Source organism: Porites lutea, chromosome 10, assembly GCF_958299795.1.
Source record: "Porites lutea chromosome 10, jaPorLute2.1, whole genome shotgun sequence".
Classification (NCBI taxonomy): domain Eukaryota; kingdom Metazoa; phylum Cnidaria; class Anthozoa; order Scleractinia; family Poritidae; genus Porites; species Porites lutea.
This window is the reverse complement of record NC_133210.1, coordinates 26,066,038-26,085,534: the sequence shown is the minus strand read 5'-3', so window position 1 is coordinate 26,085,534 and position 19,497 is coordinate 26,066,038. Positions and strand designations below refer to the sequence as shown.

Genomic DNA, 19,497 nt, shown 5'->3' with positions numbered 1-19,497 from the left:
ACATCTTTTCTGTTAACAATTTTTTATTATAAAAAGGGCTCTTACAAAATGGAAATTACAAAAAAAATGTTCCCAATGGCCCCAGAACCAGGGCATTGCAGAAATATTTTGTTTTGTGAACTGACTAATGTTGAATCGTACTTAACATTTTTACACTGGAGTCAGTTAAGTAAGAAATTACTTGTGCTTCTCTTGGAGTTAGCATGCATAGCAGTCGTTTCTGTTTGCCTTATTCCTTCTTGTGGCTCCTCCGCTTTCCTCCCTTGGTTAAAAGCAAACAGAACTAACTGCTATACAGGTTGTTCATGTTGCAACTGGAATTGAGCGATAGAATTCTAGATCAATGTCTGGGGAAAACAATAAAACTTTAAAAAACAATACAACACCTTTGACATTTGGAAATAATATTATTTTCAGCACTTGCCAACGTCACCTCACAAAAAGTATAAAACATCTGAATAACAACATAAGCAACTGTTGAGATGACTGTTGAAAATAAAAGTTAATGCTTTGTGTTGTTTCTTAAATTTTCATTTGCCTCCTCCTATCAAAAAACTTCAAGGAAAGTTGAAGTTCTTGATCAGGGCTGTCACTAATAAAGAACAGGGGCCAGGGATTTCCTTCGCTACTGAGGCTACTTTAATAGAAACCAAAAGGAAACTAGAACAAAAGAAATTCTAAGCTGTTCAATTCTCCTCCTATTAATTACATATACCCAGCAACTTGCAATCTTAGTGACAGCCCTTTCTTGATATGGTAAACCTATAGGGAAAGTCAAGGACAAAAACTTAAACAAGGTATAAGTTAACACTGATAATCTGTTACAAAATGCCTTTAGTTATTCCCCTTTAATAAACCTGTACAGTATTATTTTGACAAAATGTGCACTGAGTGACCTGTTTTTGTTGTTGCAGAATCAGTTTGTCTAGGGATCAATAATAATATCTGTAAAAATAGAAGAGGGTCAGATGTTATCAGTGTCAAATTCTTGTATCTGCAAGGGATAAGAGTACAGCCAAAGAAGCTTGTTACAAGATTAAAAAATGTAACAAAATAATACAAACTCATTTCCTTCAAATTATAAAGGGGTTTGTACTATGACGTCAAATTCACAAAAAATTCCTAAATTTAAATCTTAGGATGTATAATAATAATACTACCTCACTGCATAGCACATATTTTCATACCAATAACAATATTTTTATAATCTTATTTTTTGGTAGCCTATTCCACTTACAAATTAACATAGCTTCACCTTACATAATTCTATTTACTTTTCTTTTTAATAATACTATCAATGATTTGGGATCAATTGTGGTTTCTGTTTAACTGACCACCTACCCCTCCCCTAAGTCACAACTATGTTGACTTAAGGGAGGAGTTGGTGGTCAGGTACCCAAAAACCTCCATTAATCCTAATTTTGTTATCACTTTATCTGTACAATGACTATTTAAAAGTTCCACTGAATTAATCTAGTTTATTCACAGGTGTTGTTGTTGTCGTTATGTAATAAAAAAGTATGTTTTTTTTTGACAAAAGGAGTTGTTTCTCTTGAAGGAGCAAGAACCTTTCAAAAGACAATGACTGAAATCAGGACAAATATGAATGCACTTCAATGTGATTTTGGAACCTGGTGGGTGGCTTTCTTGCCAAACTCTGTTGTTAACAATATTGATTTTGACTACGCTGAATATTCAACAGCTGAAGTTTCAAACAACTGGTTTCATGATGCGAACGGCACATGAAGGTGTAACTTGCAAACCCCTGTTGCTCCCCCCTGCCCCCATCCCACCTTCCTTCTGTATAAAAAAAGAAAAGAAAAACAATGGGAGACCAAAACATCACCCCCATAATCACCTGCTGCCAAAAAGCATTAGCTGTCTCACATTCACCACACCTTAGAGAGATAAAAATAGGTATTAAGTGCAAAGCTATGACCAGATCACCTCTCATTCACATCCCACAAAACAATAATATTATACCTATTGTATTTAATAGAGTTAAGTGAGTTGATCTGGTCCAAGGTTTTGTACTTGCCCCTGAAAACTGAAAAAAAAAAAAACTACATTTGTGTGGTAAATCAAATACAACCAGTAGAATATACTTCAACCTCAACATGGAAATAAACATTCACATCCCTTTCTGCTGATTTGAAATTAAAAAATCAGTTCATTCTGTGTGAAAGGACATCTCTATAAGACAGACATCCCTAAAAAAACAATGACATTTAGGGTGCATTTGATTGATCATATTCTGAATAAGAATACAAAACAAATAGTGACATCAAATTTTTGGACAAATATTATCGGAATGCTACAATCACCTTAATTTCTAATCTCCACCAGATTTCTGGATTTTACCACGGAATGAAAGCCAAAACAAGTGATTTTTAGAGCCTGTTCCCTAAATTCTTATTCTGGAAAATGGTCAATGAAAAGAGCACACTTAAATGTGGTTCTTGTTTTTCTTCCTTCATTTTTCTTTGCTCTCTCTGAGGAAGCTACCTCTGCGTGGATGCCTAGAACCAGTCTGTCTTGAAGGAAGTTTACTGTAATGTTTGCCTTGGCTCAATAATTATTATAAAAGTCGTTTCTGAGGTTTGTTCTATCGGATGGTTGGTCTGTTGCACTTGTAGCTTGCTGTTGCTGTTGCTGTTGCTGTTTACGTCTCTTACAACTTGCTTGAACTAACAGAACAAAAATTGGCAGAAGACAGAGTCCACACACTCCAGCCATGACGTATGCCACAGTGAGGAGAGCTGTGTCGGAACTTTCTGTTTCTATATATTCACAGTCCACTGCATCTGAAAGAAGATAAAATAATATAAACTTTAAGAACAGCTTGCACTCATTAGTTTAGTGATCTCATGGGTCAATAAGCTGTTTACTATGCAAGAACAATTTACCCATTAAACCATAATACAAGCCTCCACAGTCATTGTCCCACCAAGTAAAAACCACAAGTTTTTTACGTAGTTTTTGTGAAGGCTTTTTGTTCAGGCTAAAAGTCATAATTAAAGAATGCCCTTACCTCTACTAAATGGTCCACTAACTTCAGAACTCGGGTTAAGGCGGCCTTCGGCTATTAAAAAAGTAAACATTAATTAACAATCAAATAATTGCAAATTTTAGTCTGGGACATTGAGTTGTAACAGCTATGACTATCAGTGTTTTCTTGAAAGAGTGCTGCCTTCATAATGTTGAAAGCACCACACAAAAAGGTGAACTTTCAGTTACAGCTGGCCTTGATTAAAGAGGGAATGCCACGAGGATACTGCTGTTTTAGGTCAGCTCCGTGCTGAAGTCATTACTTAGAGATTTTACCCAAACACAAAATACTTCTGTGCAGTTAAAAAGAAAATACTAAACAAACATCATTAGGAGGTGCAGGGGTGGTGGTAGTGGGAGAGGAGGGGTGGGGGTGGGGTAGAGGAAGAGGAATGTTGATCTTCTGAAAAGAGAGAGGCTTTTATGTGAGGGAGACTTGCCAGGGGATTTATGACACGTAAAAACTGCCAGTAACAAAATCCCATGCCCATGAAAGAACTAAAAAATCTTTTATTTACCTCCACATGTTGTTGCGGCAAATCCTACTTGAACATTTTCTCTATCAAAAACCACATAAAATCCCTCCATGATAACAGCTCCTATTACTGTACCTAAATAACAAAACAATATTTTAATAATATTTCAGTTTATCTCACTCACAGAAACTTTTCCACAGCACCAGGGTAGGATAAGGTGTGTTAATGATGACACTAGAAGAGGATATCTTCAGTCATCATAAGTCAACCTTAACAGTCAAACCGACTCATTAATGCTTGAGTTCATAAAAGGTAAGTACTCCGACTACATGTAACTATCTGTTAGCGTATGCCACTGGTTCCAAGGAACCCTTGGCAGGTTTATACCAGACAATGTACAACTGCAATTTATCTCGTACTTTTTCTAGGATAGGCACCAAAATCACCACCCTATGTTCCTATCTGCGACTTAGCATTGAACCAGAAACATATTTATACGCTGTACCACTGATCAATCAATTTCCAATAACTAATTCTCTTGACTACTCTGAGAGTAAAATCCTTTAATTCCTATACCCTATCAGGGATTGAAAAAAAAGCCCTTCTGGTAGAAGAAAAAAGAAATTTCTTTCGCAATGGGCAAGGGTCCAGGCAAGTTATCATGGAATAAATTCTTTAACTACAGGTGATGTTACACGGGACGATTCGCAGCGATGATTCTTAGTGCAACACATCATTGCAGTGTTGGAACAATGTTGTAACCATTCGAAACAATGTCGCAGCAATGTTGCCATGCTGCATCGTGCTAAAAATCATCATTGCGAATCGTCTCGTGTAACATCACCCCAAGATGAGCAAGAAGTGACTGTGGGCAAGCACAATGTAAGAGCTGCTTGCCCAAAGGACAAGCTAGAATAATTCAAGTGTTTTTTAGCCCTGCCTATCCCAAATTAAACTACTTGAAAACCATACCATTTAGTTACCTTAGTAATAATTATTACTCTCATCTAGTTCTGTGTAATAAAGAAATCCTTCTTCAGATCATACCTTTATCAGCTTTAGTTATAGCAAACTTGTAACAGTGCTGACCAGGAAGAGGACCACGTTCTATAGTTTCTCTTAAGTAAAGCTGCCAAAAAACAAAATAGAATTTAGTGAGCCTTTACATAAGAAGAGAGTCCGAGCCAACAGCGTTCACACACGCTCTGATTGTCTACAACAAAGCTTGTCCTACTGTGATTGTCTCACCTTGACCGAGATGGCCCGGCTGAGCTAACCAATTGTGTTTACCGTATTTATTTGATTAATCGACCCTGAGAGTTAGAGCTTACTCAAGGTAAGTGCTCATTTGAAGCTGGGTGCTTGTTAAATTTTAACCATTTTCAGCAAGTGTAGTATGTATATTTTGCAACAAAACAATAAATGGTAAAATCAAAACGCAAAGATGTAACAATGCAAGGTTTCTGTAAAATAACTGCGTCTTAGTACTATTACTTATTCAATTTTTTCTTTGGGTGGGAGGGGGAAGGGGAGGGGTGAGGGTGGGTGCTTATTTGAGTTGAGTGGAAGGGGGAGGGGGTGGTGTGTTAGTGGGCGCTAATTCGAGGCTGGGCACTTATCTGAATAAATACAGATAAATGTAAACAGTTTGACATGTTTTGTAAAGAAACATATGAAAAGATAGCTTGCCCAAGGTAGCTCCGGTAGGCGGGTGACTCATCTACCCACGACAACTACTCTCCATCTAAACAGGGCCTTAGTCACCTTTTCGGCTAGCACCAACAGGCATATGGTGAATCAATTTGTTTTTAATTTGCAAATATTACCTGTGGAGGAATTTTCAGCCTAAACTCCTTTGAATTGCTAATAGATGAGAGTAGAGATATGGACATATCTGGAAATTCCTCCCATGGCGTCTTGTCATAATTCCAACACATCATTTGTCGACCTATCCAGAACTCTTCTGGCACACCCAACTAAAAACATGACAGAATAAAATTAAAAAGGATGTTCATATTTTTGGATGATAATTGGAACATTGCTTGCTTCCACCACATAATTTGTACTTGTATTTAGGGACAAGTGAATTGTACAGAATGTGTCTTGCTAGGTATACACAGGGCCCAACGGAATAAAAGAAAAAACAAGTTTTTAATTTTCACTTTTGTGGCTCCTCCTAACCTTGATGGAATTACCTTTTACTCGCTTCAGTTATTGAGAAAAATAATACAAATCCACCTTGATTACAAAGTGGACCAAAACGGGTAGCCTAGATACCAATAATTTTCATGGGTGTTTTCACATGAGTCTGAGCACTACGGAGAAAGTGTGTGATGTGTCAAACTGTTTTGGCATGGCAATACAGCAATTAGCTTGAAAGGAAATGAGGTAAATTTGTGTGATAGAGACTCAAAATGGCTGCCATTCTCAACTTTTATCCTCAGTATTCTCAGGACACCCAACAGGTAACAAATATTTTAATTAGCAAAAAGTCTGGTGACTTTTAATGTCTCTATAAGTGATGTCACAAGTGACATAAATGTATACTGCTCTATTGATAATATCTTAGAATGAGAGCAATTACACAAGAAACAGTCACATTACCCCTTTTAGAATCTTTACCTTATCAAATTTCTTGAGTCGATCAAGAATTCCTTCAAACACTTCCTCTGACACTCTGAGGTTTGTAGTACCACTGTCAACTATTGTTTTATCATAATTGTACTGTGGAGATACATTTTTGGGAAACAAAATCAATACAACTACAACCTAGAAAATAGTGGTAAAGGTAATCCAAGGGTGAACTCCCATGTATGGAAAGTCTCTTGCTTTCCTTAGACAACATCTACAGGTGAATTCTGCTATGATCAAGACCTTAGCTTGATTTAGCCTAGTTCGACCACCATTGGAACATACAGCTATGGTCTGGGATCCTTACATGGAGATACAGCTATTTTGAGAAAGGTTGTCAGAAAAAATGTGCTCGCGACAATCCCGAAAGGTAATATGGGATATGCTTAATACACTGTTCCTGACACTGTAGAGCTGTTGAGCCTACTTTTGTTGCTTTCCTTTAGCACTCACAGACATATGTCCATGGCCTCCCATGACATTTGTTCAAATTTAGTTGAAAAACAATGAACTCAAAACCAGCCACAATACCATTTGGAATTGTTGCATGCCCTTTATCTGACAACCTTCCTAGAAATAGTTGTAAACATCAGGAAAATTGAAATGGTACAGAGCGAGCTGGCTGCTTTGTAGTCAGGAATTACGAAAGTACGACTAGTGTAGGAGCAATACTTGATGAGCTGGGATGGAAATCTCTCCAAGGCAGAAGGAAAGCAAGGAGACTCTGCATATTGTACAAGCTACACTATGGCAACTTGGCAGCAGATAGAATGCCACAGCTAATCCCAATGCCGTGGGCTAGCAGTCATCTCAAATTTTCAAATGCATACAAAATACAATATTCAAGAACTAACTATCACAAGTACTTGTTTTTTTCATGCACGATAAGGGAATGGAACTCATTACCCGAAGATATTGCCACCCTGCAGAATTTGGACTCTTTTAAAAAAAGCAGTATTTCTATGACTGTATCCTTTTGTGTGTTTATTTTTGTTTACAGATTTATTTATTTATTTATTTATTTACTTTTAAAGACCCTTCACAAGAATCTTCATTTTTGAAGGAGGTGGGGTTTCGTGGTTGAAGAAGAGGAAAAAGAAGAAGGATAGGGCTGTCACTGAGGGCTGGGAGCAGGGGATTTCCCCTAGCTGCCATGAGCATGACTCCTAGCTACTTTAACAGGAGTCAAAAGGGAAATAAAACCATAAGAACTTTTTTACATGTACCTGTTCAATTTGCCATCTACTAATTAAATACATTAGAAATCTTATCGAAACAAACCTCTGAGAGGAGCATCTCTAGCATTTAAAGGGTAAATAATCTTTACCTTTTTACAATCCAAGTTAAGACTTTCTCCACCCACTGCGATGTCTGTGATCACAACTTCATAATACCATTTCTTAACTACTGGAGTGTAAAGAAGATCACCTTCAAACAACTCTTCATCCACTTCACCAAAAACCTGTTGGGTTGGAGAATAGAAGGCTTCATCATCAGACAACAGAAGATCCATCTTAACGAACTTATCCAGTCTGCAGACAGTTCATGAAAAGACTTGTACATATTATTGTTTGCCTGTGGATGTAACGCAAGTCATAAAGCTCACAAATTTAATAAGATCTACATGGAGAAAAACCTTTACTTGCTTTCTATATAATTATGTAAACAATAATCTAGCTGTTACATACCTGTACACTGTACCACTTTATTAAAAACAATAATCATTTTGAAAGGTTGTAAACAAAAATAACTAAAATTACTATACGATTTATGAAAACATGAGTTTAGAATGCTATCCATGAGTTGTGTCTTATGGCACATTCAATTGAGTGTATTCCAGAGTAAAAACACGCAAAAGTTTGTCATGAATCTCTTGTATTGTGATTTTTCAACCACTTAAATGTTACATACACTGGAATAAATAATTCATTTCAAGTAGATTTACAGACATTGCGAAGCAATGAATGCCAAATCATGATTTCTAGAGTTTACTCAATTTATCCTTATTCCAGACTCCCGTCAACCGAACATGCTCTTAGTAAAGCACTCCATCCTTTTAATAGCAATCTTACCATAGTTCCTGCTACGGTTGGTTCAGAGGAGAATTCAATTTCACTACTCCCGCAGAGTTGCATAGAAAATGAGTCCTTCACAACTCCATCATTGACAAATTGATCAAAGACAGGAAGCACACTTGAGTCAGGCTGGGCAGACAGAAAATACAGTGTATTGTTAACCCTTTAAGTCCCAATAGTGACTAACAGCAATTTTCTCCTAACGATATCCATACATTGTCATGAGATGAGGTTATGAGAGTTAATAAAATGACCACCTAAGAGAAAATACTTTGATCTTTATCAAATTCTCTTCACTAATTCTTAAAGGAAATGTATAGAGATCAGTTTGGAGAATTTGTATGTGGATATTGGGGCTTAAAGGGTTAATAAACTCTGGAATCTTCAACGTGATAAGAGTGGGTGGGTAAGGGGGTTTCATCTCAATAAAAACTGTGAACTTCTGCAATGAGATGGCAGAGGAAATTGGATGGCAAACAGTGTGTAACAAACGTGACAATAATAAAATTGCATTTGAACAATTTTTCCACCAGACTTCACCTTCCTTTAAACAGATCTTTTTGTAAAGGAAGAATGATATCATAGTAGTAAATTTATTAAACTTTAAAACGTCATAATAAATCACATTCACTTAAATCCAAGTTTGAGGGGGTCTTATATCTGAGGGAGGGACCAGATATAATCAGCTGTATTTTTTTGTTTGCAGGAAGATAGACCTATAACTGGGAGGGTTTATAAGGGAGGAGTTATAAGCGGCTGCTGTTGGTAAGCAAATAACTAAAGCAATACTGTTAGATGTCCAGAAACGACTTACTTTAGATAACCTTGGATATCCCAGCCCAAGGATTCCTTCCCACATTGAGCCATTAATGTAGAAATTCTCAGAAGACATAATTGATGCAACATTGACCCGCACAGTTGCATTTGGACCCTCTACAAAGCGCAGTAAATCAGAGCCTAATTCTCCTTCCCAGTTTCCTTGGGTGTACGGCACAGCCACTGGCCTGTCCAGATCTGTGTATGAGGTGGACCTAAAGATAATTTTCGAAGCATTTCCGTCAAACTAAGGTTTGTTTCAAAGTTGTGCAACATCCATGTCAGAGTCACGGTACAGGGAAGCCAGAGCAAAGCACTGATAGATGCAAACTGAATATGTTTTGGGACAAGTTCAGACAAAAAAGTTTTCAAGATCTTAACTTTTGTTTAAATAATTTTTAACTGAAAAAAGTAAAAAATAGTACACAGGTATTTCGTAGTTTATACTACTACATGAGAAATTTCTGCAATTTGATTGGCTTAGAACAGTGGTATTTCATCTTAATTTGAAATACTTACATGTGAAAATTACAAACCTTTTCCGGGTAGTAGTATAAACAAATAATAGCATGATTTGTACTTTATATTTGGCATAAATACCACTCGTGATATTTCAAAATTGTCTCAAATTTCACTCGCCTAACGGCTCGTGAAATTACGTATAACAATTTTGAAATATCACTCGTGGTATTTATGCCAAATATCACTACTAATCATGCTATTACCTATACTAATATCATAGGTGACGAATTACTCCTTAATTTTGGCGCAAAATTTCAGCGATAATTTGTAATTTCACATGTGAAATTACAAAATTGCCATGGCAACCTTCTGTACGTCTCAGTGTCAAGATGGTGAATGGCGATGGTGAATGAAGATGTCAGGGCACAAAATGACACTTTAGAAAACCTGAACACACAAGAGAACATCAAGGACTCTAACAGGTATTTTGCCGAAAAAGTCTGAAAAATTCTGAACTTTACAAGCCAAATTTAAGGTCTAAACATTTGAGAGAGTGGAGTTCTTGATCGATATGATCCAGGATAAACATGTCAAAAATCCAAGATTGCTAACGTAATTCGTCACCCATGATATTAACAGGTTATCAAATGGTATACTTGTGAAATTAGGGAATAATTTCACTTGCGATTTGTCCAATCCTAATAATTTCCCTCGCCTAAAGGCTCGGAAAATTATAAGAATGTGGACAAAACGTGCGTGAAATTATTCCCTAATTTCACTCGTCACCATTTGATTACACTTACTAATTTTTTATTTCAGTTAATTTTTATTTTTCCACTTTTTTTGGGTATGGTAATGTACACTAACGAATTTTAAACAAAGGAAAAACAAAAATTAACTGCAACATGTACATTCAAACAACAAAGCTCATTGTCTGAAATGTCCCCATAATATACAGATGTCCATACATGTATATCTATGAGCTCTTTGAGGCTTGGTCAAGTTAGAACTGAGCCAGTGCTTAAAAGTAGTTGACAACAATAAAAATATTATTAAAAACTGAATCGTTGGATGATGCAATTTTAGAGCTCTGATCGGCTTAGCCATTATGGTATGTGAGCCATTATACCATGTTTTCCAAATATGATAACTGTACACGTCCAGCTCAAAATTAAAAACAAGCTGAATATCCGGTTCTTACAAATAACGTTGGGAAGAATTCTCAATATCTTGTGTGTGTTTTTAATAAAACAATATGATTATTCCACTCGCGCTCACAGGATATGAGATGATCATAGCCAACTGATATCCAACATGCACTCGACTTGTGGAACAATAATTGTTCAATTATATAATTCAATTATTGTTCAATTATATAATTCAATTATTGTCAATTATACAATGTAAAGTTACTTGAATTTCACAACTTTTCTGACTTACTTGTCTGTGTGGAAGTAAAAGGGTAGGTATGGGTGTGGTGAGGCTGCAACTGCAAAGTTGCTACTTCCTGTATCAACGAGGACATTAATCTGTAAAAAGAATATGACAAAAAACTGTGATAAGAACAACCAGGGCTCGAGGTTAACTTTTATTGCACTTGCAAAGTTTTGCTGGTAAGATTTTTTTCCATTAGCAAACTTGTGAGACCACTAGCAAATTCTTTCCCTTTGTTTGGGAGACATCAATGATTCTAACTCGCAGGTTATCAAAATCACTCGCACTTCGTGAGTTTGCAGGCGATAATTTCGAGCCCTGCATGATTAAAAAATATGGCGGCAGGCTAGAGTGAATTTGAAGTGATTCCCTTTTTTAATCACCTTTCTCTTGAAGTTGTTTGTAACGAGATGAAACTTGTTCTGTGTACAATCGCTGAAGCTTCCACTTCCAAACTTTTGATTATGTTCGATTGCTAAAGTGTTCAATTGTGTTTGATTGGCGAAAGTTTTGGGTGAGTTTGACTATATGTATGTTCGATTACTGGACCCAATCGAACGATTGGAGTTCGATTGGGTTTGAATACTGAACATTCGATTGACTACGCCAGGATAGAAATAGAAAATTATTGTTTAATTATCTGGAATTTATTATCACTATTATGTCTAAAGTGAAATTTAGGCATAAAGATAAGAAGTTTAAAGAAATAATGATCACAGGAAAATAATATAAAATAAATACAATTTTTATCAGAGCCAACATGTCCTTCTTTATGAAAGTTTTGAAAATACAAGAAAATAAACTTACAGAATAATGATGTTGATTTCAAATCTTATATCTATCAATTACAAACAGCAATTTTTTTAATCCTTCAACCTTTTGAGAAGGGAAAACTAGACTATATGCACTTCACATAATTTATTTATCCTTCAAGCTGCTCGTTTAGTCTGAAAGGATATAAATGTACTGAAAAATATGTTTCACCAAACAGCATGTATAGAGCTTTGCAAACATCGAACGTCATTCATATTGTGCGTCCTCTCTTAAAACGTTTTACAATATTCAAGACTGATTAAAAAACATGCCTCGATCGAAGCGCTCAACATAATTTCATACCCAACAACTAAATTATCAGCAATAACGGTGCGTAAAATACTCCTTCAGTATCGAAATAAAATGTGTATAAGCATAAATGAAGCCGAAGGTTTGGAAGATAAGTGCGTTTAAGCAACAAAACATCATACATCTGTCCGTCGACTGTGAAAAGAAACCCACATCAAGGATATCTATTTCAACAAACTAATAAACTTCTTGAAGTGAAGCTATACCTAGACATAAGCTAAACTTTTAATAGCATTACACAGAAACCACTACGAACTAAATATGATTGATAGGAAAACTTGAAAAGGACAACTGGGCAAAGAAAAGTTATTTTTTAAGCCCAAGCAGAGAGGTGTTAAATTACAGAGGAAGATCATACATTCATCACGCGTAAATATTAAGTGTGCCTGTACTTACTCGCTGAGCGGGAGTACCTAGATCGGTTGCGATGAAATAACCTTGCCCAGGACGACCTTTTAAGTTTTCAGTAGGATTTCCGCGGCTATCTCGCAGGTCCCTTTTCGTTCGCCGAAGAGGGACGCTATAACTTCCCTTCTTTGCAGCCGAAGCGATGTCGAAGCACAAAATGAGCAAGAGAAATGCACGACATGATTGCGGGTAGATTTTCCGCATAGCGCGCTCTTTGAAAATCACGTTAAAATCCGATTGTGATGGCTTCTAACACCAAACTGTCCAAATGTCTTTACCCTAGGTAAGCCCTTCGATGCCAATCTACGGTTATTGCTGTGCGCATTTTGAGTGAAGAAAAACATCTTCACGCCATCTTGGAAGTTTTTCAGCAAGGCGCGGTTTCCATGCGATCCGCAAAGGTCCAAGCGGCTCTTGCATCCGACTTCCGGTTTAAATCATCGGAGCTAAATATAGAGTATGAACTTTACGAAAAGTGAACATCATTTCTCTACAAAGTTCAAGGACATTTTCTTTAAGGTCTGCTGTTGCTGTAGACTTCCTGTTTTTGATATCGTTATAAAGATCTACAAAGTTCAAACGTTCTGCTGACACCGGAAGTCGTTTACTGCTTCCGTATCACGTTCACGAAAATCGCGCTTACTTGCCGGGATTTGCATGGCAAAATTTGCCAAAATTGACAAACGTACCAAAGTTTTTAATAAAACTGATAGCGCATATTGTATATTAATTTTGGGAAAATTGTGATTTGGGAAAGTTGAAGCTTTTTAGATCGACATCGCTGAAGGAAATTCTCCACTGAAGCAAAACATTTGTGCCGTGGAAGAGATAATCCTCTCGAGTTTGTTTAGTCTACCGACAGTACCTTTGAGAGAGAAATGACCAGAATAACAGAATAAAACTTGTAACTTTGACCTATTTGCAGTTCAAAGCAAGAAGTACAGTCAAAAGTGGAACTCACTGCACTGTAAATGAAAACCGAACAAATAGCAATGAAAGACTGGGAAGTGGGAAATGGAAAAGGAACGAATATAGGCCCCAGTCCTCCCATTTGATACTCAATCCAATATGGCGGACACGTGTACAAATTATTCGCTTGAAATCACCATGTATTTGCAGGGAGAATGTCTCGCAAATGGTCAGGAATTTTTAGTTTGATAACTCATGAATGTTCTGGAAGACGTCGAAGTTGTTTTATAACATTTCCGTTCGCAACTACGAGCTTGAAGATCTTACGTAAGCCTGTACAAGCTCACATGGATACCCGGCATGCATATTAAGCTCATAACGGATAGACTTCGGTGATATTTTTGAAGCTTACACACATGCTTAGGTTGTTAATGTCGAAAGGTAAAGCCGTAAAGCGCCTTGATGCCTTGGCTAACTGCCTCAGAGTTCCCTTGAGACCAGTATCTTCAGGTATGATAAATGCATAATTAATATCTGAAAATAATTTTATGTATTGATCAAATCGAAGCTTCAACATTCCCCGGGCATACTCTAGGTATTTGATCCCTTTCCATTTACAGAGGGGAGGAGAGTAGAATTTGATACCATACCGTAAAATTCCGAAAATAAGCCCCTCCATGTATAAGCCCCTCCATGTATAAGCCCCTCCAAATATAAGCCCCACAAACCGGTAACGCAAAAAACCCTCCGTCTAATCGCCCCTCCGAAGATAAGCCCCCCGGGGGCTTGTACTTGGAAAATTGCCCTCAAATACAAAGTAAAACAAAGCAAAAACAGTAAATTTACTTCCAACTATAAGGCTAGCCCAATGGATTTTGAGACGCAAATTTCCCTCCGTAGATAAGCCCCTCTGAATATAAGCCCCTCCAAAAATAAGCCCCTCAAAAAAGGGCCTTTGCAAGATAAGCCCCGGGGCTTATTTTCGGAATTTTACGGTATTTATTTGAATAAGTGCCCAACCTTGAATTAGCGTGCACCTCAAATAAGTGCCCATCCTAAAGACAGAAAAAGTTAATAAGTGCCCAGCCTCAAATAAGCGCTCACCCTGTTCCACCCCCCTCCCCCTCTCACTCAAACTCAAATAGGCAATTGGCAAATTTTATTTATTTATTTTTAACAAATTGGTTATGTCAGTTTGCCATGAGAATTTTGCAATAAATTTATTCACCTGTGACTGGGGGATCTTCACTTTGCCCATGAAGACCCTCAGTGGGACCAGGGGATTTGCATTGGCAGGTCTGAATTAATGTAGATGCCCTTCATTACTTATTAAATTTTGCTTCTTTGGTACAAAGACAGATGAATTTTCATTATGATAATTCCAGAAACAGTCATAGTGTTCACAGTTTTCTTTTAGAATAACTCTAATATTGACTGATGCAGCCTTAAAAAAAATAATATGGATGTTACGTATTTGTGGGCAACCATTTTCGTTTATTTTGATTGAGCATAAGAAATGTCATTGTTTATTGAAACAGATAGCAGTGTTAGTATTGGAGATGTGAGTATCAAACTGAAGAAACCCTCATCTCCTGAACTGGTCCCAGTTAAATATGGTGAGTAACAAGACTAGTGATATATTGTCTTTAAAACAGTCCTGAAATATTGATATTTATAAAATAACTAAGATAGTACGTGCGCTCTGATTGGCCGAGAGAAGTGTTTGCATGAGAGTATGTAAACATGGTTGTGGAGTCAAGTTGCAGTGCTTGGCTTTTCGCGCGCTTATAACGTAAGCATGAATTTGAAAAAGTTTTCGAGTTCAAAACTCAACAAGTTTACTTTATTTACCAATTCCTTCGTCGGCTGAAACATGGAAAATCGTTACAAAGAAGGTGAGTCAATTTTTCTTCGCTGAAGCTGACATTTTAAGCGAGAAAAATCCGTATTTTGCAAAGCATCTTTTTGCAAAACAAGAACTGATTACGCGTACAAGACTTCGTGGACAAGATTTTGCGACTGGTAAGAATTTCTCTTTTAATCAGTGCCATTCAAAGAATTTTGCGTTTTTTTCTCGGGAAAGTTATTTTATAAAAGCAATAGAAAACTTTTTTCCTGTGTTTGCATAGCCTGATATAAACACTCGAGGGTTGGGAGAATTCTCGACAGTTATGCAAACCCTCGACTTCGTCTCGGGTTCTCTATTGCTTAATTAGTAAAGGTACCTTCAAGTTATATGTAAACTTTCTTGGATTGACAGATAGCCCAAGCACAGAAGTCATAGTACATGTATGAGAGTCAAAAATAGCAATAAATTATAAAAATATGGTGTACTTTTTTGGGGGGGAGGGGGGGTGGGGAGGGACATTTCAAAGTGATTCCAGTAAGTTTTAGTCATGCTTTTGTCCCCTCCGTCAATAAATTGTAACTTTTTATATAATAGTAGGACTAGTACATAAATACATTGTACATGACTAAAACTCACTGGAATTGCTCCAAAATGGCTCAAAATGCCAAAAGAGCATACAGTAAATAAAACATGAAGACAAAGTAAGGAATTTTGCTGTATTTTTATTACTTATTTTCACTCCTAAATACTGATCCCTAAAATAATGATTCAAACTCTTACAGCTCCCTTTGCTTAACATGCATACGTGAGCCTATTAGAATATTAGGATAATTTAGCAGTTTATCAGAGGTCGGATGAAACTGTTTCGCAGTAGATGACTGGACAATGACTGGACTGGATTGGTTCAACTCTTTAATCATGGTTAACTGGTTAGGGATAGCATTATAGGTGTTAATCCATTACGGTCTGATCCAGATTTTGTCACTCCTATTCCAGACACCTTTTTAACTCTCACACAGGATGCAACACAATATTAACTCAGCACCCAATATTTCTTCTTTCTCTCTTTTTTTAAGCGAGTGGAGAGCTTCCTCAGTATGTTCTAAAAAATTTGAGATGGATCATGCAAAAGGTATATTAATAACTATTAATAATAAATAATTAATAATTAGTAATTAATAATATTAATAATCATTATACTGTGAATATTGTCAGTGCTTGTTGTAGCAAGAAGTGATATTTGTGGAGTGGAAAGATGTGTTAATCTCCCACAGAGCCATTTTTGTCTTGTCAAGCAAAGCTCTTGATTGTGGAGGCAAAAATGGCTGCGCGAAATAGTAGTTGATATCATTTGTTGATGCACATTCTTTTAAAACAGGACAAACTGGGTCAGGATGTGTTTCTCATTGGATCTCCAGGACCATCCAGGAGACTACTGGCCATGCAGTACCTGGTAAATCTAATGATTAATAAATTTTTATATATTTTATATTACAATAATTTGTTTCTCCTAGGAAATACATGCTCTCTGATTGGTCTCACAAATTTACATGTCACTGATTATTTTTATTTATAGCACCCTGTTTGTTCACATCATTAAGTCATTAAGAGATACATACTGGTATCCAATATTATTGAAAATACCAAGCTATTTCAAGCCTTCTTCACAAATAATTCAAGCCTCTCTAAAAACCTTTTGAAATAACATAAGGTTGAGGCTAACAATAATATTAGTAAAAATAATAATGATAATAATTTGATAACCTATATAGCACTATTTACATTATGGTGATCAATAGCACTTTACAAAATAAAAAATAATGTATATATTTCAAACATTTATTTATTAAATAAGAAATAATTTTTAAAATGCAGACCAAAACAAAATTTTGGCTGATCAGCTTCAACAAATGCTTTGAACTGCTTTGAAGTGAGCTAAGCGCGTTATTTTGATTGACAATTTCTGGTCGGTGAAAATTCTTCATTCTTTTCAGGAACTGACCAAGCGTGAGATTGAATACATTGCATTGTCACGTGACACAACAGAGTCAGATCTCAAACAAAGGAGAGAAATCTCATCAGGCACTGCATATTATGTTGATCAGTGTGCTGTGCGTGCCGCTACCAAAGGACGAGTGCTTTTGCTTGAGGGAATTGAAAAAGCTGAACGAAATGTATTACCAGTGTTAAACAACCTTCTTGAAAACCGGTTCGTAAGATCTGAGATTTACTTCATGATATTGATCTTCATATTTTGATTGTTATTGTTCTTCTTGAGGAAAATTTTTTGCTGAAACGGTTTTTACTGGGTATTAATACTGTTGCTTGACTTACTTCCTACTGTGCTCTTTAAGGGAGATGCAATTAGAGGATGGAAGATTCCTGATGGCAGCTGAAAGATATGATTCTCTTTTAAAAGTAAGGCCACTGCTGACTTTGAGTGAATTTTACTTTTACAGCCTGATTAACATCTTCATCTACATCTACATGAATTGTAATATCCCCAAGGGATAGTTTCCAAAAAAATCAGTAAAAATCAATAAATGAATCAGTAAATAATTAATCAAAATCACAAAGCTTTACGTCAGAGTGACAATTCACATATTGCTAACTAGGGCCAGTGATGATTTTACCAACTTTTTTGTCTGTTCCTTTAATCCACATAATTGTAGAGATTCTATATAGTAACGGAGTCTTTACAGAAATCTCAACAATACGTTAGTAATCATTCACTTCATTTTTGGTGATGTGGTATCTGATCAAGGATCTTAGGAGCCTTAGAAAAGATCATTACTGTTTTTCTTTGATACTGTTCTATTTGATGTCAAGCCAAGTATATATTTACTAGTCCTGAGTGTTGCTTATGGGTTTGAAATTAATGATACATGCACACAAGTGCAACATTGTTATACTAGTGATTAGATTATATAATATCTTTCTCCTTTTCTTCTGCCCTCTTGAGAAATCTTATGATGGTGAACGCAGGAGATTTCATTGTTTGATCTCTTTCCAGGAGCATTCTGAAGAGGAATTGAAAGCATGGAAACTTGTGCGTGTGAGTGAAGACTTCAGAGTGATTGCTCTTGGGTTACCTGTGCCTCGTTACCATGGAAACCCTCTAGATCCCCCTCTGCGGTCACGTTTTCAAGCAAGAGACATTCATCTGTTACCTTTTAAGGTAAGATTTGAAAATACTTTGTGAAATACATGTTACATTCATCTTTCAATTCTAATGTATTATTCATCCCTATGCCCAAATAAAGGTGATATCTTCAATTTGTTTTATTTCCCCTTGGTTCCAAGTATAAATTTTAATGTATCGAAACTGGTCTATTTATATCTGTAGTAGTTGTCCTGTACGTCCCTGGAATTTGTATATATATATATGTATATTAATGTTTTGTACTTTTTTCTCCTATAGGACCAGCTTGCTCTCTTGCAATCATCTTGCCCCCATTTACCACAAGAAAGGTTTGCAATATTAGCATTCAAAATAGTGTAGAGCCTCTTGTAAGTAACCATACAAATTGCAAAAAGTCAGTGGCCACTTTCAAGTATCAAACAACAGGGGATCTATTCCAGGAAGAGGTCCACCACAACTACTTTTTTGGAGAACATTTTTTGGCACGCAATTTCTAAGTTACAATGATTGTGTGTGTGAAGTTCATGAAGCAAACGTAGAGATCAGCCCATGAGTCAAGTGGTCGCATACACAGAAAAAGAGGTTAAAAACATTGGAAAATTATGAAACCATCTCCCAAAAAGTGGTTGGGTCACTTTCACAAGGAGGTTGCTTACCAAAGGTTCCAACAGGATTTACTTTATATCATGTTATGTAATGACCAGTGATGGGTGATATACAGGTATCTTACCATCCAAGTTTTTTGACACTGATTAATCATCCAAGGCATGCTGCATAATTTTGCACTTCATCATGATCACTACCACCACCACTATCATATTAACATCATAAGATTATCATCACCACCACCACCATCATCATCATCATCATAACCATCATGTCACTGATTGTAAGATGACCCCAAGGATCTCTAGGCATCCATCTCAGTCATGGGTGGCCACAAGTTTGAGCAGACTCACCTCTTTATCTTAAAGGGGTCCATTCTTTCCCATATTTGCTGCAAGAAAGACCTTTTTGCCTTTAGCAGGTTTCATCCTCATTATGTCCTCATTATGTTGTGAGATGACTTTTAATAGTCAAGGCTTCACTGAAAGATGATCCTTAGCCTGAGAAAACAGCGGACAT

At 36.5% G+C, this 19,497-nt stretch overlaps 2 protein-coding genes across 3 annotated transcripts in view; one reads left to right on the top strand and one right to left on the bottom strand.

Annotated features, from left to right (window-relative positions):
• Positions 1-5: 5 nt before the first annotated feature.
• Positions 6-13,029, bottom strand: LOC140950113 (beta-secretase 1-like). 2 transcript variants are annotated; one of them, XM_073399287.1, is made up of 11 exons: positions 12,461-13,028; positions 10,949-11,037; positions 9,045-9,261; positions 8,228-8,359; positions 7,483-7,617; positions 6,147-6,248; positions 5,351-5,500; positions 4,572-4,653; positions 3,567-3,659; positions 3,032-3,082; positions 6-2,804 (listed from the first exon to the last, which is right to left on the bottom strand). In XM_073399287.1, the coding sequence occupies exons 1-11, from the start codon at positions 12,674-12,676 to the stop codon at positions 2,569-2,571; spliced, it is 1,503 nt and encodes a 500-aa protein (XP_073255388.1). In that variant the 5' UTR covers positions 12,677-13,028; the 3' UTR covers positions 6-2,568. The 2 variants fall into 2 exon arrangements, with proteins under 2 accessions (XP_073255388.1, XP_073255390.1); XM_073399289.1 differs by lacking the exon at positions 6,147-6,248 and having other exon boundaries at positions 12,461-13,029.
• A 726-nt stretch (positions 13,030-13,755) lies between these two features.
• LOC140950114 (von Willebrand factor A domain-containing protein 8-like) overlaps positions 13,756-19,497 on the top strand; it is a 36,569-nt gene continuing 30,827 nt past the window's right edge. Inside the window, exons 1-8 of the mRNA XM_073399290.1 lie at positions 13,756-13,891; positions 14,920-14,997; positions 16,307-16,362; positions 16,609-16,683; positions 17,225-17,439; positions 17,585-17,648; positions 18,244-18,408; positions 18,652-18,701. Coding sequence (XP_073255391.1) covers positions 13,798-13,891; positions 14,920-14,997; positions 16,307-16,362; positions 16,609-16,683; positions 17,225-17,439; positions 17,585-17,648; positions 18,244-18,408; positions 18,652-18,701 — 797 coding nt within the window. The 5' untranslated portion in view covers positions 13,756-13,797. The remainder of the gene's footprint in view (positions 13,892-14,919; positions 14,998-16,306; positions 16,363-16,608; positions 16,684-17,224; positions 17,440-17,584; positions 17,649-18,243; positions 18,409-18,651; positions 18,702-19,497) is intronic.

Excerpts from the sequence above, each read along its gene's own strand:
- LOC140950113 (XM_073399287.1), bottom strand. The coding sequence starts at position 12,676 with ATGCGGAAAATCTACCCGCAATCATGTCGTGCATTTCTCTTGCTCATT. Across the intron at positions 7,618-8,227 it reads CAACCGTAGCAGGAACTATG|GTTTTTGGTGAAGTGGATGA; the intron begins GTAAGATTGCTA and ends CCAACCCAACAG. Across the intron at positions 4,654-5,350 it reads GGCTGAAAATTCCTCCACAG|CTTTACTTAAGAGAAACTAT; the intron begins GTAATATTTGCA and ends GTTTTTTGGCAG.